Source organism: Folsomia candida, unplaced genomic scaffold (assembly GCF_002217175.1).
Source record: "Folsomia candida strain VU population unplaced genomic scaffold, ASM221717v1 Fcan01_Sc001, whole genome shotgun sequence".
Classification (NCBI taxonomy): Eukaryota; Metazoa; Arthropoda; class Collembola; order Entomobryomorpha; family Isotomidae; genus Folsomia; species Folsomia candida.
The window spans coordinates 19,941,499-19,961,522 of NW_019091193.1; the positions used below are offsets into that span (position 1 = coordinate 19,941,499).

The window sequence follows — 20,024 nt, forward strand, 5'->3', positions numbered from 1 at the left end:
ATTCCACAAAAGGCGAGTAAGGGTCAACCTTTGTGGCGAGGAGGACAAGATCAAGCCACAACTAGAGGTGCGTTTATGCTTCACGTCACCGTCACGTCCTCCTCCAAATCCGATTTTTTGATTGGTTAAAATTTTTAATTGTCGTAGTGATAATTTCGTTCAGCCAATCAAAAAATCGGATTTGAAGGAGGACGTGACGATGACGTGAAGCATAAACACCACTTAGTATTTAACCACACTAGTCCGAAATTGATGACGTATTTCGCTGGACGGTTATCGGTTCAGATTTTTTCCGGTAGTAGTAATTTTGTGGTTTTGGTCAACCTCTCATTGATTGACTTTTGGAATACTACTCAATGAGTAGTATGCATCCTTGACGCATTAATTAAGCGTTGCTGACGGGACCCTTATCTCCACTTTTGTAGTAGTCGCCTTATCAATTCATTATCGTAAACACAGCCGCCCCAAGCAACCGCAGCGAGGAGGAAACGTGTAGCCACCGTACATTGCGGTCACCAAATCGATACGGAATTTAATTGATGATTACGATGCATATAAAGAGGATCGGATGTTCTCCATCAATCAATCACTTGAACCCACCCCCAAGTAAACACACGGACAGCTCAACTGTCTACATGTCTGGAAAGATAACTCAGACTTACGATTCAAAAGTGAGAAGTCGCTACGCAACTTTTTTTGGATTTCAAAGACTAAATTGAAAAATAAGCATTTAGATCCTTTGGCGGAAGGCCAGAGCTTTCCGTATTCCTACACCGGCCTACGGGAAGCAATATACAAAATTGTTTCGTTGTTAGCATGAGTCACTTGCACAGAAAAACATTCTTCACGACCGTATTGGGACTGATCTCATATCTTGGCCTAGTCACAAATGCAGCTCCACTGATTCTCTTTGAAGATTCTCATTTCAGAGGTGAATTTTTAAAATTCATGACGACTTAGATTAGTTTTGTGCAAGCTATTTATTTTAACGCTATTCAATTTTCAGGAGTCAGAACAGAATACCAACTTAATGGACAAGAAACTTGCGTCAATATCCGTGGGAAGCTCAACGATTTTTTCTCTTCAGTCCAAAATTTCGAAGACAACTCGTGCTTTCTTCTTTGTGAGCACGAATATTGCAGAGGTAGATGCGTCCAAGTTACCAACTCTGTAGCCAATCTCAACCTTTTGGACTTCAATGATATGACATCTTCTGTACAGAGATGTCCTCCATCAACCACCACGCCCTCATCAAGTACAATACCTAGCAGTCCAAGTACGCTTTCTACCACCGACAATACTTCCACATTGTCACCTTCTCCAGTAGTAGAAGTGGATCAGCAGTCGTCTCGTCGTCAGGAAAATGACACAATAGAAGTCGTTGTTGCAATAAATGAATCTGACACAACTCAACAAACCCCAAGTTAAAGTTGTCAAGACACAGTCAACCAACCACCAGGCGACATTGTTCGGAATCCCGAGGTAGTCTCCCCCACAGTATTAAGAGTAAAAGGACAAGAAGATGTTGTTGCACTTCAAAACCAACCTCTGCTACCATAATGTCTTGTCGCAAATCAAACACCATTGTACAAAATATTCGATACAATAATAACAAGTTGGTTAAACAACAACGTATAATTGGTCGTTTTTATGCAGTATTATGATTTCGTTAAATAATGAGAATGTTACAAACAACAAGAGTAAATTATATAATAAATGCTTATTAATCAGTCTAATAAGAAATAATTAAAGTCATGTTATCATTTTACAGACAATAAATAACAAAAGTATTGTTAATTTATAACAGTGTCTAAAACAGATCAAACTTGCTCTGGACAGAGATATAAATATATATTGGCCTTTAGATATAGTTCTTTTAGTTTAGGTAAATTTGTCCACAAGGTAATCATATCCTTGTCAATAATGTGTAATAAATAATATTAGGTTTGCGAAGGCGGAACAATTGTTAATTTTTCGCATTTAACACATCACCATACTTATACTAAAATAAGCTAACTACTGATGTACTATAAATATCAATACTATATAGTAGTATTAAATTAGTACAATTTCGAAATGTGGACCATTTTAAACATCACACAATTAGGTACGTGGCTTATGTCTGTTCCGTAGTGAGAACAACTCTCCGTTTTAATTTTTTAATCACAATAGTACACTAAATGGGTCGTTTTTACATAAAACGTATAACACATACGTACTTGATAACGACATATATTTTAATCTAAACATGAAAATGACAATCTGTAAGAGGTAAATAAGACGTGGCGTATTATGCAACTTTACTTTCAAAGTTTCTTTCCCTGTAGTTGGATTTTCCCTTTGGAAAATCTGATCGAGATTATAACATTAAACACAATGTTTCCATTGTTAGACGACAACTCACTCATAGTGACAACAATTTATGTCTGTTAACAGAATTACGAAGAGATTCAATGTAATATTGAAAAAAATATTTAACAAATATGAGAGACAGCTACAAAGTACTTATAAGGTGGTGATTAGACAAATATCACCTTTTTATATTTCTAGTCGGAATAATATGGTGTAACCCGATCGCATTGACAAGCAACACAGCGTTGCTGGACTCAGGATTGTTCATTTTCATCTTCGTCATCATCCTCATCGTCGTAAGAATCTTCCGTTTCTTCAGTAAGCACTTCAACTCGGTATTTCTCGTGATTAAAAAAATCTGCCCGTTCGCCAGCAATAATTGATTGTACCAGCCTGAAGGGGTAATATGCATATATAAAATAAGAACTTTTTTCATAAAATTTAAAATATAAAAGCTTGGCTAGGCAAAAAATTTATACGTAGCATACAAATCCATGCACTTTTTATATTATGTATAGGTGAAAAAATATATTAATATACTAACCATTCTGGCTTAACAACAGGAATCATTCTGTCATGTGCTTCGGCCAGTATTTCCGAAGAGCAGGTGGCGTCAGTTACAAGAACTTGGGCATCCTTCGGAATGCTTCCAGCAGCTTTACCCTTTCCTTTCTTGGGTTTCAACAGAGTTGCATGAGCTGCAGTTAAAACCGGCTTCCAATAATCGTAAAGATCGTTTGATCCAGCAGTAATATAAATTTCAAAGCCTTTGAGTGGTTTCTTCTTATGTGGCGGTATAACTTTGTTGGATTCCAAACTCTGAAGAATTTAAAATCAGTAAATTAATTAAATATCAAATATCACTCGTTTAACAAAATCCTATGACACGATAAAAACCGTGTTTGTATCTCTGTAGTTTCTTAATTGTAGCATAATATATAATATAACAACGAAAACTGGCTACATCTAACGTACCCATCCAGCATTGAGTTCATACGACTCCCATGGTACGATTTTGCCCTGAAATATGCATAATCATAATGTATATCATACTAGAGATGCTTTTTCACAGATCAGAAATAAGTTAGGGGTGTATGTCATTTTAATTAAATCCTAACTTACTTGACTAATACATTCTTGAACCCACTTGTGCGAGACGCATGGGATCGAGGCAGCCAAACTGTAAATGTATTTGACGGTTCGTGCAAAATTATCAGAAACTAGGAAGATGCTTTCTGTATCGTTCTCTGCTCCAACCACATCTACTATTTTTCCACCCTTCTTTTCAATAAGATCACGGTATTCATCCTTATCGTATGGTACTTGCGAACCGAGATTTGAACCTAATTTGTATAGTAAAATAAATCAATACCATACATGAACTTATCATTAACATGTTTAAATAATAATTGACAATTTAATAATTACCTAAACTAGCAGGATCACCACCACCACTAGCAGTCAAGAAAAACTGACACCCAGCAAACACCAAGTGTTCTGGTGACTTGTCCTTTAGTTTAGTCTTTTTTGGTGACTCTATGTACATAATCATAAAATGTTGTGAAAATTTGCATTTTGATAACATCGTTAACAGCACATACCCTTTAATGATTTTTCGGTACTACTAGATGATAAGTTTGTAGAACTTAATGCCAATGAATTACTTCGACTAAACGATTTGCTGTTCCCACTTAAACTTGAAGTAGTTTCAATTATCTTCTTCTTTGGTTTAATTTTGGGCGTCTTGCGTTGAGGAGTATGCTTTGATTCATCACCCGTGATGCTAATTATAGATAACAAGAGTGGTAAGATTAAAAAGTGGCAATACGTTAGACAAAAAGTTTTATATAATAAAATAGTAATAATATATACCTAGCATCGAATGCACCACCCACAACCCGTTTTTTTGTTGACTGTGGCGTCAAAGATGATTTTATCGAACTAACAGTTACACGTCGTCTGCTTGACTGAGGAATGATATTCTCTGTAAATAAAACATGATGTATATTGAGGGTACTTACAATCCTTGCAAATTTTGTATCGGAACATAAGTTATTTATTCTTTAATATCATGTAACAGTTGTGTATACCTAAACTGACTTCTGCTGCCTTGAGTACTTTTGGAGTTGGTTGAAATTCTTGTCGTAATCCTCGTGCATCATTTTCTTTGATGGACAACATTCTTCGAGAACACCACAGAAGCTTGCCTACATCCTCTCCTTTAGTTATCTTAATGGCATATTTTACCGTCTCACCAATCTCAGGATCAGTTCCGCTTTAAAAAAATAAGCAAAGAGTAATTCAACTCGATGTAGATTTGGTTGTCTTCTCCGCCATGATTCAATAGAAAACTGTATAAATAGGATTATTCTTACAACTTCTGGCCCAAAATAACAGCATCGGCTGGATGATAACCCGTATCCGGACAATACACGCCCTTGATTCCTACTCCCACTGAAACGTTATATTTTATAGATTACTGAATATCATTCATTATTCAACATTTTAGTTTACCACTGAGAGTAAAAAAGTAATATCAACATCATGAGTACAATAATACAAACTAAAATAGATTCGTAGAACTTACATATCTTGATAGGAATAATATGACCTGAAATACGTATTTAATATATCATATAAAAACAATAAATCAAAAATTGGAAAATCACCAATTGTTGTTTAGAATTTTATAAAATAAAATACTTATGAAGTATATTTTTATACAATTTTATAGATAATCTGACCTTCGGAAGCTGGATATGTGGTAGCATCATCGAAATCTATGATCCAGGTGTCATTCATTCCTTTTTCTCGAATGCAGCCAGAGTAGTAATTTTTGTCGCTCCATCGTGCAAAAACTAAAAATTTAAATAGTTACAACGAAACGAGTGTAGAGCAACCACGCGAATGTTCTTACTCCGCTTGTCGTCGATGACATAATATTAAATATTTTCCAATTTAAATATCAGACATTAAACATACCTGGTTCACATTTAGCTACAGAACCCCAAAGCGTTTTTGAATGTTTTAAAAGTTTCTCATCTACAGGTTCATTATTGACATCTTGTTCAAATTTTGTTAATGGTCTGGCGGCTGTCCCCTCAACAATTGCAACTGCTCTACAGGGTGATGGCTCCACTGTATGCGATGAATTTGAAATACGTTCCAGTTCCTTTCCCTGCAGTTGTTTTGGGGTTGCTTTGGTTGTTTTTTTCTTAGATTTATCACCGGTAGACGGAGAGACAACAGTTGAAGATTTTATGGAAGGAGATTTTGATGTAGAAATTAACCCTCGCTTTGTGGCTTTGGTGTTGGAATTTGGAGTTTCAAATCCGTTTGAAGTAGTTGTGCCGTTTGATAACGATAATAACTTGTCAAGTTTTTCATGTTTTTCTTTCTTTCCAGCCGAAAATTTATACTCGTCAGTTATGTCACTTAATCGGGTTGATGTCATTTTTGGCTCGTTTTTACCCCGCTTTTTCGATTTAGGTGGTTCTATTGTAGGAACAACAGAATTCATATATAATAATCTAATTACTAATTACAACTGTCTGTACATGAACTGACGCAAATAATAAAACAATAATGAATAAAAAGTAGCTATTATTAAAAGGAAACTTGCCTTCTTCATCATCTTCTTTGGGACTATCGTTATCGTTAGGACTATTAGAGAATACTGTCTTAATGCTTGCTCTTGGAATCGAAGAACCTAATGTCGACGAGGTGTAACGACTTTTTCTATTTTTGTAGCTATTACCGGGAAATGAAAAAATGTCCTCCGACTCTACATCGCCAACATAACCGCTATTAAAACTAGAATTGGTCAAACCAAGGTTATGTTGGTTAAGAAACACTTCCAGCTTAATATAATCAGATCGTATGCAAGGTTCCTCAAAGACTAATTTCCCGGTTTTGGGGTCGAATGCTTTCAAACAGATATTAATTTCACGAGATGGTAGATCAACCTAACAAAAAAAGATGCACATTATACAAAATTTAGTTTGGCTTAGCCAATAATTGATTAATTAAGTGGTAGTAGATAGGTTTACTAATTAACCTTGGCACTGTCCGCTGATAAAGGACTACTTGTCATCTTTGGTGAAGTCTTTTCCTTTTTTCCGCCCTCCTTGTGGGCCTCATGACCTCCATTGGTTTCAGATGGGATGAGGTTTTCTCCCTCCATTCCAAGGTCGTTGCTAGTAAATTTAAGAATATCACGTGCCTCTGGGACCCCATTGTTGTTATCGTCGTCGTCGTCTTTGTCACCATCACCATCAGCTTCGTCGGCAATTTCTACTTCATTGGCATAGCCTTTGTCGATATGTTCCAATAACTGTTCTTTATCACCAATTTTGCTTCCATCCTCTAAAGCAAGGCTTGACGGTTCTATTGACATTGACTGAAAGATTGAAAAACGACATTGCAAGTGAAACCAATAAATAAGTTTCAAACTTGTGACAAAAATTACAACTTGACATTTTAATCATCAATTATTTGTAATGAATTAAGAAATACCTCACTAATGTCCAATGCAATGGCTGTATCATTAAGCCCAGCTGGAGTACTAACGACGAGCCCTTCATCATCGGGTTGAGAAATCACTTGGTTTGAATCCCCATCAGAGGTAGAAATAGCTGTATCAACGCGGTTGACCTCGCCTTCTCCAGACACGGCCTCGACCCCAGTTTGTTCCAAGATTTCGAAATCCTCTTCGAAAACCGTGGGATCATCCATCCGAGGCCTTTTTAAAGGTTGCTGCTCAATCGACAAACTGTCGTCCAGGTCTGACGAGGTGTTTTTGTCTGGAGCTTTTCTCTTGTCCGTGGTTTTTGTGTCTTCCATAGTGGAACTGATGATGATAACAATCACAGAACGATCGACTAATGACTTATCGAAAGGGTCGAGAACAACAACAAATCTCACGTGTTGCGAGGGAAAGAGTGTGTAATGAAGAGAGATGATGATGATGATGGTCAATCAGCCAGAGAAAGGAATCTGCTCCTGGAAACAGAGAGACCGCCACTCGCCTCCTCAGGAACGTTCACAGACGTCTCACTCAACGTCGTCCTCAAGTCGTCATTAGCCTAGTAGGCAATGCACTTTCCATTTCATCGTAATTTCATGGATAACATTTTCATCCATTAAATCAAAATGAAATTTGATAGTATTTTTATGCAATATATGCGCAAAATAGCTCAATATTAACAAAAATTTCAATAATGAGTAACTTCACGTAAGTATTGTCATATTGAACTGTGGCATGGCAAATTTTGTAAGCGTCCGATGTTTGGTGTCAGACACGAAAAATCGACGTTTATATATTTTTCTATGTCATGGGAGGGCACAAGGGTCAAGCGTCACACATAGTTAATAATTTATTACTAAAAAATAGTGGGCCCAGTGCTATTGATATAAAAAAAATCAAAGACTTGACCACATTCCTTCAATCCAAAGATACTCCGGTTGACCCGATTTCCTAATTCCTTCTTGCTTTAAAATTATAGTTCAATACAGATTGTAATTAATAAGAAATATAATTTTTTTCGTGTAGGAGTAAGTAACGTTGGAGGCTGCCAGGATTCGCCGACGCCTGCATGGGCACTGGAGACGCTTTTTCATACGGACGATTCTTCCACTGCTACCAGATGACAGAACGGAGGGAACAGCGAAATCGTGCCTTCTCCACCGGTTAACTAGTTCTCCCATATGTCAGTCCGTACATTTGTTGACACGGAGTGAATTTTTGTTAACGTTGTTTGTTATTAACTCGCAGATAATCTGTTGAAGGGAGAGACTGGTGAAAGAGAGGTAGAGAGCAATTTTGTGACGATAATTACAATGGGTAAGTATTCTGCTTTCGGTTATTCAAAATACTATTTACATGGACGAATGACGGACGAAATTTATGTTAATTTTCAATTCAATATTTCAGCGTTATCAAACGGAATGTCGGCAGTGATAGCTTCCATCCTGTCGGTCGGATTATTCGCTGGAATTCAGGTCTATAGGCAACAATTAGCGTCTTCAGGACCATTAACCATTTTTGGAGGATCACTTTCATCTGTTTTGTTTGTGCTAATTTTAACAGTAAGTCCTTTATATTTTGTACTGTACCCATAAAGTAAGTTATAAAGTTTGAGTATATATATATAGGCGGTTGGAAACTTAGAATTAGTTGTATTTGGGAAGGGATTTCAAACTTCTGCGTTTCCTGAAGGTACGTAATTAACCCAAATGAAGCGCCGTGTAGCATTAAATTATACATTCATATTTTTGTAAATGTATTAATTCGACATGTTTTCAGTCTTTCTGTGTTTGGGGTTATCAATGGCGGCAGCTGCTAGGATCCACGGTGTGTGCGTTACTACTTGGTATGTATGCGCCTTGTTGAATATCTTACAATTTTAATTTGTCAAATCAACTTTTTTTGTCATTTCACAGTTTCCTGTTTTCAATGGTGGCGGTGTACTACGTTCAAAGAATTGCTCAGAAAACTTATGCAGGTCCTCAGAGTCACGCTAACGTCGCAGGGCTTGCTAGTCATAAGAAAAACAAGATAAAGTAAATAATAAGCAAGTTATTTTCCTTATTTATCTTTACAGCAAAAACTGTTACGTATATATGTTTTAATTAATATATTCCAATAATAAATAATGCATTCTTGTTCACAAACATAATGCACTTAATTACTACTATATCTAACTATGAAATAATAATTAGGCATCCCATAAATAATTGTATCAGCTTCTTTAACACGTCGGTGAAGATTTTCAAGGCAATGGTTGATGGATAGAGGGATGAAACTTGTGCAAGTTTTGTTCTAATTGCCAAGCAAGCTAAAGGTGGTTTACTGTGGGGATCAAGAGATCAAAGTTTGGATCAAGTGCCCTGGGGAACTTGTGGAACATTCACCAATTCTGACGAATTCAATTTAAGCTCAAAGGAAAATTGAGGTGCAAACTTGAAAACTTTCCTCGTGCACCCTCACAAATTGAGTAATATAAAATCTCTCTGGTTTCCTACCTCTCTCTCTCTCTCGATCTTCCTTTCCACCCAGAACTCATATTGTGTCAGATCTTGTTGGCGTGAAATTATCTATCATGTCATTTCACTGGTATTGTCATATCTTCAAATGCGAACCATTCTCATAAGAATTTGTGCACACACTAACAGTGTGCAGCATGGAACGTGAATTTCAGAGATATGTACGTATGCCTGGAAATTGCTTTCCTATAGTTTTGAAATAAAGTTTTGTTTTACACAGTGGAGAGAGATTTTGGGATTGGCCGTCGTGAAGTTCATTAATTACTCCCATTGTGAAACCATCAAACAGCATCTGAGTCAGGGACAGGGGAGGAGGAGCGACTTGTGGAAACAATAAAACAATGAGGTTTTGGCCTTTTCACCAAGGAAGGAAGGAACCACTCATGCGATTACGATTAATTTGAGATCAAATTAAAACTCAATACAAAAGGAAGAGTTTCGGGGAGTCAGTGCCACACACATGCATCCAATTCCACAGATGCACTGAAAAATCAGAGAGATATCCATATATCATTATACATAAATCCAGTATAATTATAGGTGGAAGAAATGGTACACATTTTTTCATACTACTATTAGTATTTTTAGATCTGCTATATCGGATGCATATATTCTTTCATACGTATTTTACATTTTCTGACCTAAAATGGTCCAAAGTAGTAATAGAGTACCAGAAATTGAACAATTAGGTAAGCCGTAAGTCACTTGGCGTGATACAATTTACAACCATTTTGCAAAGCTCATTAGCCGAGCTGTATGTATAATTGAGCGGAACAGATAAATCTAATTATGGAAATGATTCATGAGCCAAGAACAGTTCTTGAAGAACCCACAACAGCACCAAATAAGAACAAGAAATGGCTAAACATAGGAATGTCTTGAGCCCATTTGGTTGATTTTATGTCAAGAGTGAAATTTGAAACCTCAACCTCAACGGAATCCCAGAAATTAGTGGGAAAGTCTGCTAAATACTGCATGCATCCATCACATCATGCCACCTCCCTTTCTACTCATAAAATCCAGTCCAACTAAAACTGCTAATCCTCAGTAGTACAGTGAAGAAAGCATTACGCACTAACCCGTTTTGCGTGATTAACCTCTTATTTAACCTTTAAATCCGTCTACTATTCGTCACCACAGAATGAATTCTTTAAGAGAATATGACTACTCTAGTCAGCTCAGATTTTCATTTTCATTTAACCCCGATCCAAAATAATCTTTTACTGACGCTGCTGCTGGTTGGATAGTGCATGAAACGTAACTTTATGCAACCTGCTTAAAGCGAGTTGTTCTCATGAAGTGAAAGCATTTTCATGCTGAGCAGTGTGACTGGTCTCATGGTTTGTGTGGAATTATGCATGGGCAGCCCATCCACTTCACTACATTATGAATTTATCACTGGTTGGATGGAAGGTGAAAGTGCTCTCATATTTCTCACCCTCGCGATAATCCCTCCCTGCTCCCACCAAGTGACACCTGACATCTCCTCCTCTTCCCTCCCTGACTGCTCCTTGACCTGCCAGAGATGGACCAAATTCCGACTTGTCATATCCCATGCCACAATGTCACTCACACTCTTCCCGAGCAGTATAAATATTGGGCTTCCTTCGTGCCTTCCTTCGACGTATTTATGCATGCTTAAAGTATGCAAAATTGGGATTGGAGAAAGTGACGTTTGGTATTATGGTGGGATAAATAAATGAGAGGAGGAATATTTCATTCTTGCAAACAACTTATAATCTTGATCTTCATCTGTCATTTCTTGGGTTGACGCTGCTTAGGGGTTGGACGGTACACAAATTTAAGGTAGATAAAACAAACGTTCTGATTCTCAGATTACCCCATAATATGACTTAATGTACTTTCCATCAGATAAAACTCCCAACCATCTTGCATGGTGAGTAAATTTTAAACACATAAAGTGCTATTGGCAGATTTTTATTCTTGACGCAATTATAAGTATCGATTGGTGTGCATAAAATGCAATGTAATGTACCATCACATTGCACTAATGTAAACTAATAAATATTTAAAATACATATACAGGCAGCCAGTGCAATTTATGCAGTACGGAGTACGTACAAAAAATATTGTAGCAATGCGTGTATTTATTTAAAACACAACCAACTTCTTGTATTTACGTATAAGACCAGCCTATTTAGCAAGCAAGTAAGAAAGGACACCGGATTTGTTGGCAAGCAGTCAATTGACGAACAAAATGACCAAGAGATGAGATGACGTAAGGAAACAATTATCTTTCTGGAACATTAGCCACCAGAAGATGGGGGCAAAAAATGAGAGAAATTAATTTGTAGAGTCTTCCTCATAATAAACATCTCAGGAGATGACCCACACCCTGCGCTCCTCAACTTTCACCAACTTTGTGCTACAATTAATCTCAACGCTCTCTACGAATTCTCACATCTCATCTTCCACATGTCGGGGACAGGACAGACAGACGAAGCTGTCCAATCTTGTAGGAATTATAGGCAGCAACGCAGAGGAGACAGAGGAATGGGAAGAAAAGGGCATCAAATATCCTGGTAATCTATCCGCTTCTCCGTCTATCTATCTCGAGAGAGACGTGGGGAAAGGGGACAAAAACCACTTCTTTTCAACATGTAAGAACCAAATTAAAGGCTTTATGTGTGTACATACAAATGCATATTTGTAAGTCCTTAGCTATATTACGTGATAGAATAAATTGGTTTGAAAATATCTCAATCTTGTGATTTCCTACTGCGATGCCGTTATCACCATTTAAATTAATTCTTGTGCCGTAGAGCACTGCTGTAGGTCATGCACAAGAGGTATTTGGAGAAAATTCTGCTACGGAAAAAGAATTAATGACTGGAGTTGCGAGAACGAAAATGAGACAGAGGAAGAGAAGATAATATTTTTATTTTATATGTTTCCACTTCTGGTCCAATGCATCCGGATCGGATTTCGATATCACGTCTCTTGTCTCGGTGGTTTACCGCAGCTCCTTTCTCTCTCATTCACTCTCTTGCATGAGAGATCCAGTCCCCAGTACAAAGCATGTAAAAAGTTTTTCTGTTTTATTTCTCTAATAATGTTCAGGATGTCATCAATATTTATTACGACGTGAATCGACGTACACATGATTCATTATACGATTTTACTATTCCTTTGACAATGTATGACTAAGGACGTTAAATCTGAAACAAAATAAGCTGGTGTAGGTACTTACACTTTAGAGCTCGCATCGTAACGAGTCCTTTACATGCTCGTGTTGTGTATTTGTTATACTGCTCATCTTCCGCATATTGATACTCGGGAAGATAATTTTATTGGTTGATTACCGTGTTCATATAAAGAGAAGGTACACATGTAGTTGCTAATGGGATGGTTGGTTAGCCAGTTGTCGAATGAATTTACGAAATGTGGAAGGTTTGTGTGTAAGATGATGACGATGACAATGATGATATACGTGACAAACATGATGATCTCTTTAAGTCTTTTTTCTCTCCTTCCAGATCCACAAACTGACATCCTCAATTCACTCTGTCGCACATTCCTCTTTTGTTGTCATGGACTGCATTACTTCACAACTCTCGAAATATATGAGGGGGCGAGTGGAGGGTGACAATCAAGAACAATAAAATCTATAATGCCTGCTGAACTCAACTGTTTGTGCTGACTGAGGACTCTCCTCGTCTCGACGTAATTGCATTATTTCGATCAAGCACGTCGTGTGGGTTTTTCGAATCAATGAGACGGATATGTATTTATGATGGGTTCATTTTCTTTTTATTTGGCTAAAGGCATTATATTTCTTGATAAGCGGAGAAACTAATTTTCAGTTATCTCAAAATAGTCTCAAACTAAAGTATTAAAGTGAGATTCGAAATATTTCAGATCTTCATACCTAATTTACATCTATCAAGAGAGAAAGTGAGACGGAGTCTCAATGTGAAAGTGATGTGGTTGGTTATCCAAGGTTTCCTTATCTTAAAATTTACGTGGTGGTTGTATTTTGTGTGTTGTACATATTTATCTAAACTACATACGATATACATACATATGTAGGAACGAAATGAAGTATCAAGTTGTTTGACTAAGCTGCAGCCAACCAATCTCGACAAACTGGAGATGCAGTTTTTCTTTTATGGGAATCAACTTTTGGACTTTGACTGCTACTTACAACACAGGGCTGGAAAATTTGTTGGTCGGGCGAAGAAAAAGTCAGAAGAGTCGACGACGAAATTAAATGCTAGGATTAATTCGTGCCCCTCGGGTATTTCATCCAATTGTTCCTCTTCGCCGACTTTACTCACTCACAATCTGCCTGCAAACACACGCACACACGACGAGAGGTACGGAAAGCGTCGAAGCATCCGTTGAAAATGCACTCCCGTATTAAATGTACGTTCCCATTCAAAAGTAACATCATTCGTCTGAAGGCAAGAAGATGCAAAAAATATAAAAGAAATCTCATCTAGCACTCTCTCCAGATTTTTCTCTCATTCTCATCCGCATTTTTATTGACTCAGACATTCAAAAAGATTTCACTTTTACTTGAGGAAAGAGCAAGGACGTACGTATTTAGCCAATATAGTACGCGTACTTGGCTTTATCCTGCCAATCCTCTTGTGGCAAAATCTGGACAAACATTATTATGCAACGACAACACGTACTGATTAATAAATTCTTGTAATTGTATAAATTCATAATGATTTTTATTTCTGATTTTTCTCATGATTACAGCTTTTTAGTTATTTGGTTAACTATCCTTATTACACGCAAGCATTCGGACAGTTAAGAATCTTGACTTAAGATAAACATATATACATGCGTATACACATAGTGTCGGCACAAAGTGTCCCATTTAAAAAAATTCTATCCAAAATAAAGCCACAAAGAAAAAAAGATCACTGTGGAAGTCGAAAAGTAAGTTTTTTTTAAAAATCATGCCCTTTGGCCTTTTTGACCTTCAAAAGAAGTAACGGTGTCCATCACAATATTTCTTCAAATTTTCAAATTTTTATCTCGACGAGTGTGCGAACAGTTTTTGAAGGGTGTAAAGACGGTGTGCCGACACTGTATGACGTACATTAATTGAATATGTGCTGATCTGATGTACTTACATATACGTTACAAAATAACTACACACAATACTAGGACGAAAACTCTTAACGTCACATTTATAAATATTAATCCAACATCTGCAAGGATGATCGTCCAGTACTATGTAAATGTATTATCTGAATGCATGAATAGAACCCATAGCTTACTTTTGTTTTGTTTTGTTCAATATCGTAATATATTAGTACCTTAGGTAATACACTGATAGCATATATTTATGGGCGTATGTATGTACGTATGCATACATACACTTGAAACTTCTTATTGATACACACTAACCTTTCGTACACGACAACCATCCATAAATCTTGGCTTTAATTTAATCAAAACTCAGAATGAATAAATAGAATGCGAACCATTTATTGGGATCATCATATTTAGATTATGCCCATTTATTGTTTAAACCCAAATGTTTTATCTTGGTTGCGCACTGTGCATCGCATGTATACATACAATTTTGAAGTAAATCCAAGTGTACAGATTTGTTAATTATACGAAGTGCCGACATAAATTGAAGTAATTTTTAAACTTGGGAGCTGAAAATGTATACCATGCAGTTCATACATACATGAATACATACAATTACATGCGTTTAGCATCATATGAAGTACGCCATGGTCTGTCCAGTTTGTCGCTATTCTGTTACCCATGCCAAGTGTGAGATCAGTGTCATTCTTCCCAAATATATTTGCCCTGTTTGTTAAACCAAGTGTTCTTAACTTGCGTAAGTACTAATTATGCACTACAGGAGAAGAAAATGCAAATGCCACAAAAAGGAGATTGCAAAGAAGAGTTTATGCATCCCATGTTGGTATTTGTGGTTGGTAGTCCCCTTGCCCGGAAGTCCGTTGGGGCTTAAAGAGACCACAACCGTTTTCTGGAAGGGGGTATTATCATTATCATTAGGATTATTAGTATCCCGATCCCGGTTTTTACCGCTGCCCAGATTATTATTACTATTCCCACTACTGCTAGAATACGACTTTCGACTGTGTCGCCCATTATTGATATTGTTATTCGAGTTCGAGGCAAGTCTATTGTTGTTGTTATCCCCACTTCCACCACCGCCAGCACCACCAGCTCCGTTGCCACCCGGTGTGAAGTTGTTGCTAATTCTTGTTTGATGGTCTTGTCGATGATTTTTCCCATCCTTGTTGCCATCAGAACCTGATGTTCGAGAGTTGGAGCTTCCTACTGGGTTTGCAACGTCGGGGGTGTCGTAGTAGTCGTCATCATACGAGAGCAGGGGCAGCTCGTTCTTAGACTTTGACGAAGCTTCGGCTTCAGAATTCACGGCCAGCACTGCACAATTTTCACCCATATTTTTTCATGAATGAAATAACCTTACTAATCAACAATTGCATACCTTTCACAACTGATTCCACGTCTCCGAGAGAATTTTTTGCGGTACATTTGTAGAAACCTATGCAAAAATTTCCAATATTATCTACAAATGTTTTGAAGTTATAGAGAGATGCGTATGCCATATGTAGTTAGATTAGTTCATGTTATTAATAATACTTCATTTTGTGATCATCGTCAAAACAAATACAAATATTTATACAAACTCAAGTAAATCCTGCAAAGCTTACCAGCATCCACTTTTCTAAACTTTCTGATGGTGAGGACCATCTTCACTTCGAACATTGACTTGACTATGTCTTGTACATCGTATCGGTCTCCAGAAATTATCATCGCCCCTGCTGAACAAAGTAACCAGTTAGTTTTAGCATTTCAAGCTCATAAAGCATCTACTCGGCAGTTCCTTAGTTGTCAGTTGGCTGACTCGTCTCAAAGAGAGTGCTTATCAAAGGCCTACTATACATATTATTTCTATTTCAGTTCAAAAGGCAAAAATAAGAATTATGCAACTCCCCAGTACCCGCTTTTGTAATGCATCTTGCACAATACAAATCAGACAGTTTAGCTTAACGACGAATAATCTACAGCTCTCTTGAGACAGGTTAAACATTGAACTTGAAAATTACATTAGCATTTTTGGAAGATTTTGTCCTTTCTGTTCTATCTCATTTAGATATTTCTTTCGATTCTCAAATATTACAAACCTACAATGCAGACTCGAGCCAGAAATATTCTTTGTTTCTTCCCCTTAATTTCGAAACTGAGTTTAATAATAGTATTGAAGTGTTTATACGTCACCATGCTAGGTCCTTATACCACTTAAATGACAAAACCTCTGGACACCTTCAATTCATAATTTAGCTTATGTGTACTACTAGACAAATTTCAAGTCGATCGGATAAGCTGTTCCACGGATATCGTGTCACAGACAGACAGAATATCAACATGGCACTGGCTATGGCTACAAATATACAACCTGTTAATGCAGAAACATGTTAGTGTGTATAGAAACTTTCCTCTACAATAATGTTTTTAACTTCGGTACTGCACCAATATTACTAATTTCAACGTGCACATATGCACAAGCTGAGCTTTCTTCTGGTAGCACAATTGCAAACAATTGCCTGCATAGCGTCATATTTACTCTGTTTATATTTACTCGTCATACATAAAAGTGTGCAAAATGTTTTTCCTCCTCCATCTTGTCCAGACTTTCCCAATTTTAATGACACTTTGTCGTGATACTAAAGTTGAAGTTGACGAAGAGTTGGTGGGTTGGTTGGTTTTGGTTGTTCTTGGCGATGTTGTCGTCGGATGCGGGAGTGAATGAGATATGATAAAATGTGAGCATGAGAATGAAATAACGCCTTTTTGCAGCTGGACTGGACTAAAAACTACTTGAATTGTTTTCTCCCAGTCCTTCTCTGTTTGGGTGAAGGAAAGAAGAACCAATTTTTTGTCTTGTCTGTTGGTTTGGATGTGGCTGACAAGGACAGGAGGACAAGATGATGCGATGCGATGAGATGGGATGTTCTTTTACTCTCTTGTACATTTTACATTAAATCATCTCTAGTTATTTTGCCGGAAATAATTTCAACCGATTTCTCAGCGCCTTTCACTCACAGTGAAGCCAGCCGACAATGACAAACCAAGACGATGAAAGCAAGTGCAAGTGAGTGAGTGGGCAAAATGAAGCGTCTCAGAACTAGATCATGTCATGGGAGCACAAATAAACGGAATGAAATGCAATAATATCCTTTTGTGGGAAGATCCTTAAATGGGAACGAGCTGTAAAACTTTCTCCTTTTTCAGAATTTACTCTACACACATTTCGCGAAAACCACTATATTATTATGTATTTCTATTATTCTTTGTAATACGAATAAGTACTGACCATTGTCCTTCGTCCAGAAATGAATACTCTTCCTACAATTATACAAAGACAATGTTGTGTGTACTTTGCTTATGCCCTACATAACTGTAAACCGCAAAATTAGAATACTTACGGAAACGCCTCCACGTTGCATTCCAGTTGAACATCAGTGTTGATTGGTGAACCAATCAACTGATTAGGAACTTGTATGACCGGATGAACTGGAAATACCAAGAGAAATGTAATTGCATTACCATGAAGAATATGTATGTATAAAAATCAAGGCCAACATTGAGAGAAAGTACAACGTAAGTTATAAGTACGAGTGGGCAACCAAAAGGAAAAAATGTGGCATGCAAAATCAACTCCAACTGTATCTTATTTCAGTTTTGTGAGAGAAAGTCGAGAAGGAAAAGTCATACAGACAAGTGTAAACATTGTGAAGTTGATGAAACCGGACGAAGTTCATAACTTCAAATTGAGGTCAACTTCTAAAACCACAAATGAGCGGAATAACTCATCAAACGTGAATATTCACAATATGTTTTCGCTAAACTGCTTTTTACATAAATTAATGTTTCTCTTATTCAAATATAGTTTAGCATTTGGTCTGATTTTGGCGAATTTCCAAACTTCGTGAAGGGTAACACACGGTGTTGCATTTTGACTATTTATTTATTCACACAAACAATCTGAAACAGCATCTGAGAGTTTGCTTAAGAAATACATATGCACAGTTGAGACAAACAAGCAACTTTATTTCTACCAGAAAATTATTCAATTTTAATATCTACTAATATCTCAATATAGTTTACGCCATTAAAAAAAGTTTACTGCGAATGTTTACATTTCACTTGGAAATAAGGACAATCTACAAATCTTGCAAAGGACTACACACATAAGTTGAGAAATGAAAACATGGAAAAAGTTTATGGAATAGGGATAATGAATTTGCAACTCAAATTGTTAAAGCCTTTCGGAGTGTATTTTTGGATTAAATCATTCCTCCCGAATACAATCTTTGGAATGTTGACGTTACCCAAACACTGAATTTGAAATCCATCCTACTTGTTTTTACACGTCGTCCACACAAAAGAAAGTGCACCCACATTGTGGTGGTTTTATCCATACATATATGAAGGAAATATTCAACGTGATTCGTTTAAAAATCCATTATTTCTCAATATTTTCACCTCAAATTATGAACCTAACGCAATTGTGTGAAAACCATTTTAAAAACAAATCAGTTAACAATTTATAAACCAACTATCAGAGTAGAAAATTAGTGAACCGAAATTGTTGAAGACGAGCTAGCAAAATAATTATCATGCATGTTCTGACCACCACAAAGTAATTGAATATTCCCAAAATTTGCAGTGGTTGCAGTTCAGGATTACAAGTCAGAGTCGGAGGCAGCGGAAGAAAGTAATTTTGAAGAAAATGCGATTTAACGAGTCATTTGGCTCCTCTCCGCCTTCGGGACAACGAGATTTTCTTCGTCCCTCACCCTCTCTCTCTCTCGAATCATTTAATCCTTGCCTAACTAACTACCTTCCTCAAAGAACAACATCTTCATCCTCAACGCAGCCAAAATAAAACACTGCTTTATTCTCTCCTACCCTCTCACTCAACCCACTCGTCACTCCGTTGAGACTCTCCTGCTTATCCGCTCAAAGTAATTTCTGAATTCCAAAATCGTCAAGTATTCAAACAAGATGACTAAGAAAACTGGGGACAAGAGGAAAAGAGTAAAATTCAGCAAGTTGCAGGTCGCACGACGAGGTGAAGCAAATTTGTTGAAGGATTTAGGACATTTTAGTTCCCATCCCGAGTTGTTGTGCGCACCCAGGTTGTGCATTATGCTAAATTTACTCTTCAATCCCAAGATTGGGAACCATCCTAGTCGTGGCGGAAGGGGGGAGAAGATGGCTATGATTACTTTGCTTAGATTCAAATCACAACATTAAGAGGACCAGACCAACCTTGCCCTTGCTTGAATACTCTACAATTCTCTAACTCGATAACCCATTAGTGGGTGGATTGGGGTTGCAGTGTCATTTTTCATTTTTATGGAGTATCAAAAACATGCACAAAATGCAAAAGTTTATTAAATTAAGGACCCTCCTACATTTTTTGTTGGCAGCAGGGTTTTCATCCATTAGAGTTATAAATACAACTACATAATGCCCAATTGAGAGAAAGGCACAACCAAAAAATACTTTAATGGTAACGTGCTTAATTAAATAATGCATATCTACATATACCAAAAACTGTTTTTAAAGCTGTG

At 37.0% G+C, this 20,024-nt stretch overlaps 4 protein-coding genes and 1 long non-coding RNA gene across 7 annotated transcripts in view; 3 read left to right on the plus strand and 2 right to left on the minus strand.

Moving 5' to 3' along the window:
• Positions 1-601: 601 nt before the first annotated feature.
• Positions 602-1,770, plus strand: LOC118436244. Its single transcript, XM_035853881.1, has 2 exons — positions 602-931; positions 1,007-1,770. The coding sequence occupies exons 1-2, from the start codon at positions 817-819 to the stop codon at positions 1,426-1,428; spliced, it is 537 nt and encodes a 178-aa protein (XP_035709774.1). The 5' UTR covers positions 602-816; the 3' UTR covers positions 1,429-1,770.
• Positions 1,702-7,335, minus strand: LOC110862681 (protein hsr-9). Its single transcript, XM_022111897.2, has 15 exons — positions 6,868-7,335; positions 6,410-6,751; positions 5,975-6,317; positions 5,335-5,847; positions 5,097-5,210; positions 4,940-4,963; positions 4,728-4,806; positions 4,443-4,627; positions 4,225-4,336; positions 3,954-4,135; positions 3,781-3,888; positions 3,475-3,695; positions 3,328-3,372; positions 2,897-3,171; positions 1,702-2,745 (listed from the first exon to the last, which is right to left on the minus strand). Exons 1-15 carry the CDS (start codon positions 7,192-7,194, stop codon positions 2,607-2,609), a joined length of 3,009 nt encoding a protein of 1,002 aa, XP_021967589.1. The 5' UTR covers positions 7,195-7,335; the 3' UTR covers positions 1,702-2,606.
• A 681-nt stretch (positions 7,336-8,016) lies between these two features.
• Positions 8,017-9,029, plus strand: LOC110863075 (protein KRTCAP2 homolog). The gene is made up of 5 exons (XM_035853889.1): positions 8,017-8,194; positions 8,285-8,439; positions 8,506-8,569; positions 8,657-8,723; positions 8,794-9,029. Exons 1-5 carry the CDS (start codon positions 8,191-8,193, stop codon positions 8,915-8,917), a joined length of 414 nt encoding a protein of 137 aa, XP_035709782.1. The 5' UTR covers positions 8,017-8,190; the 3' UTR covers positions 8,918-9,029.
• Positions 9,030-11,283: 2,254 nt separating this feature from the next.
• On the plus strand, positions 11,284-14,255 carry LOC118438564. Its single transcript, XR_004836905.1, has 3 exons — positions 11,284-11,635; positions 11,738-12,017; positions 12,894-14,255. It is a non-coding gene; the product is annotated as an uncharacterized LOC118438564 (long non-coding RNA).
• LOC110843807 (lachesin-like) overlaps positions 14,080-20,024 on the minus strand; it is a 34,603-nt gene continuing 28,658 nt past the window's right edge. For 2 of the 3 annotated variants that reach the window (XM_035859029.1, XM_022089850.2), the window contains exons 18-22: positions 17,871-17,958; positions 17,759-17,790; positions 16,095-16,205; positions 15,869-15,925; positions 14,080-15,804 (exon numbers count right to left, since the gene is read on the minus strand). In XM_035859029.1, coding sequence (XP_035714922.1) covers positions 15,245-15,804; positions 15,869-15,925; positions 16,095-16,205; positions 17,759-17,790; positions 17,871-17,958 — 848 coding nt within the window. In that variant the 3' untranslated portion in view covers positions 14,080-15,244. The remainder of the gene's footprint in view (positions 15,805-15,868; positions 15,926-16,094; positions 16,206-17,758; positions 17,791-17,870; positions 17,959-20,024) is intronic. The other variant, XM_035859034.1, reaches the window with a different exon arrangement.

What these genes read in the sequence shown, in the direction of transcription:
- LOC118436244 (XM_035853881.1), top strand. Translation starts at nt 817, where the DNA reads ATGAGTCACTTGCACAGAAAAACATTCTTCACGACCGTATTGGGACTG. An exon ending in TGAAGATTCTCATTTCAGAG is followed by an intron (nt 932 to 1,006) that starts GTGAATTTTTAA and finishes TTCAATTTTCAG; the next exon opens with GAGTCAGAACAGAATACCAA.
- LOC110862681 (XM_022111897.2), bottom strand. Translation starts at nt 7,194, where the DNA reads ATGGAAGACACAAAAACCACGGACAAGAGAAAAGCTCCAGACAAAAAC. An exon ending in TATCAGCGGACAGTGCCAAG is followed by an intron (nt 6,318 to 6,409) that starts GTTAATTAGTAA and finishes TTTTTTTGTTAG; the next exon opens with GTTGATCTACCATCTCGTGA. An exon ending in GGCAGCAGAAGTCAGTTTAG is followed by an intron (nt 4,337 to 4,442) that starts GTATACACAACT and finishes TTTTATTTACAG; the next exon opens with AGAATATCATTCCTCAGTCA.
- LOC110863075 (XM_035853889.1), top strand. An exon ending in AACTTCTGCGTTTCCTGAAG is followed by an intron (nt 8,570 to 8,656) that starts GTACGTAATTAA and finishes ACATGTTTTCAG; the next exon opens with TCTTTCTGTGTTTGGGGTTA. An exon ending in GGTGTGTGCGTTACTACTTG is followed by an intron (nt 8,724 to 8,793) that starts GTATGTATGCGC and finishes GTCATTTCACAG; the next exon opens with TTTCCTGTTTTCAATGGTGG.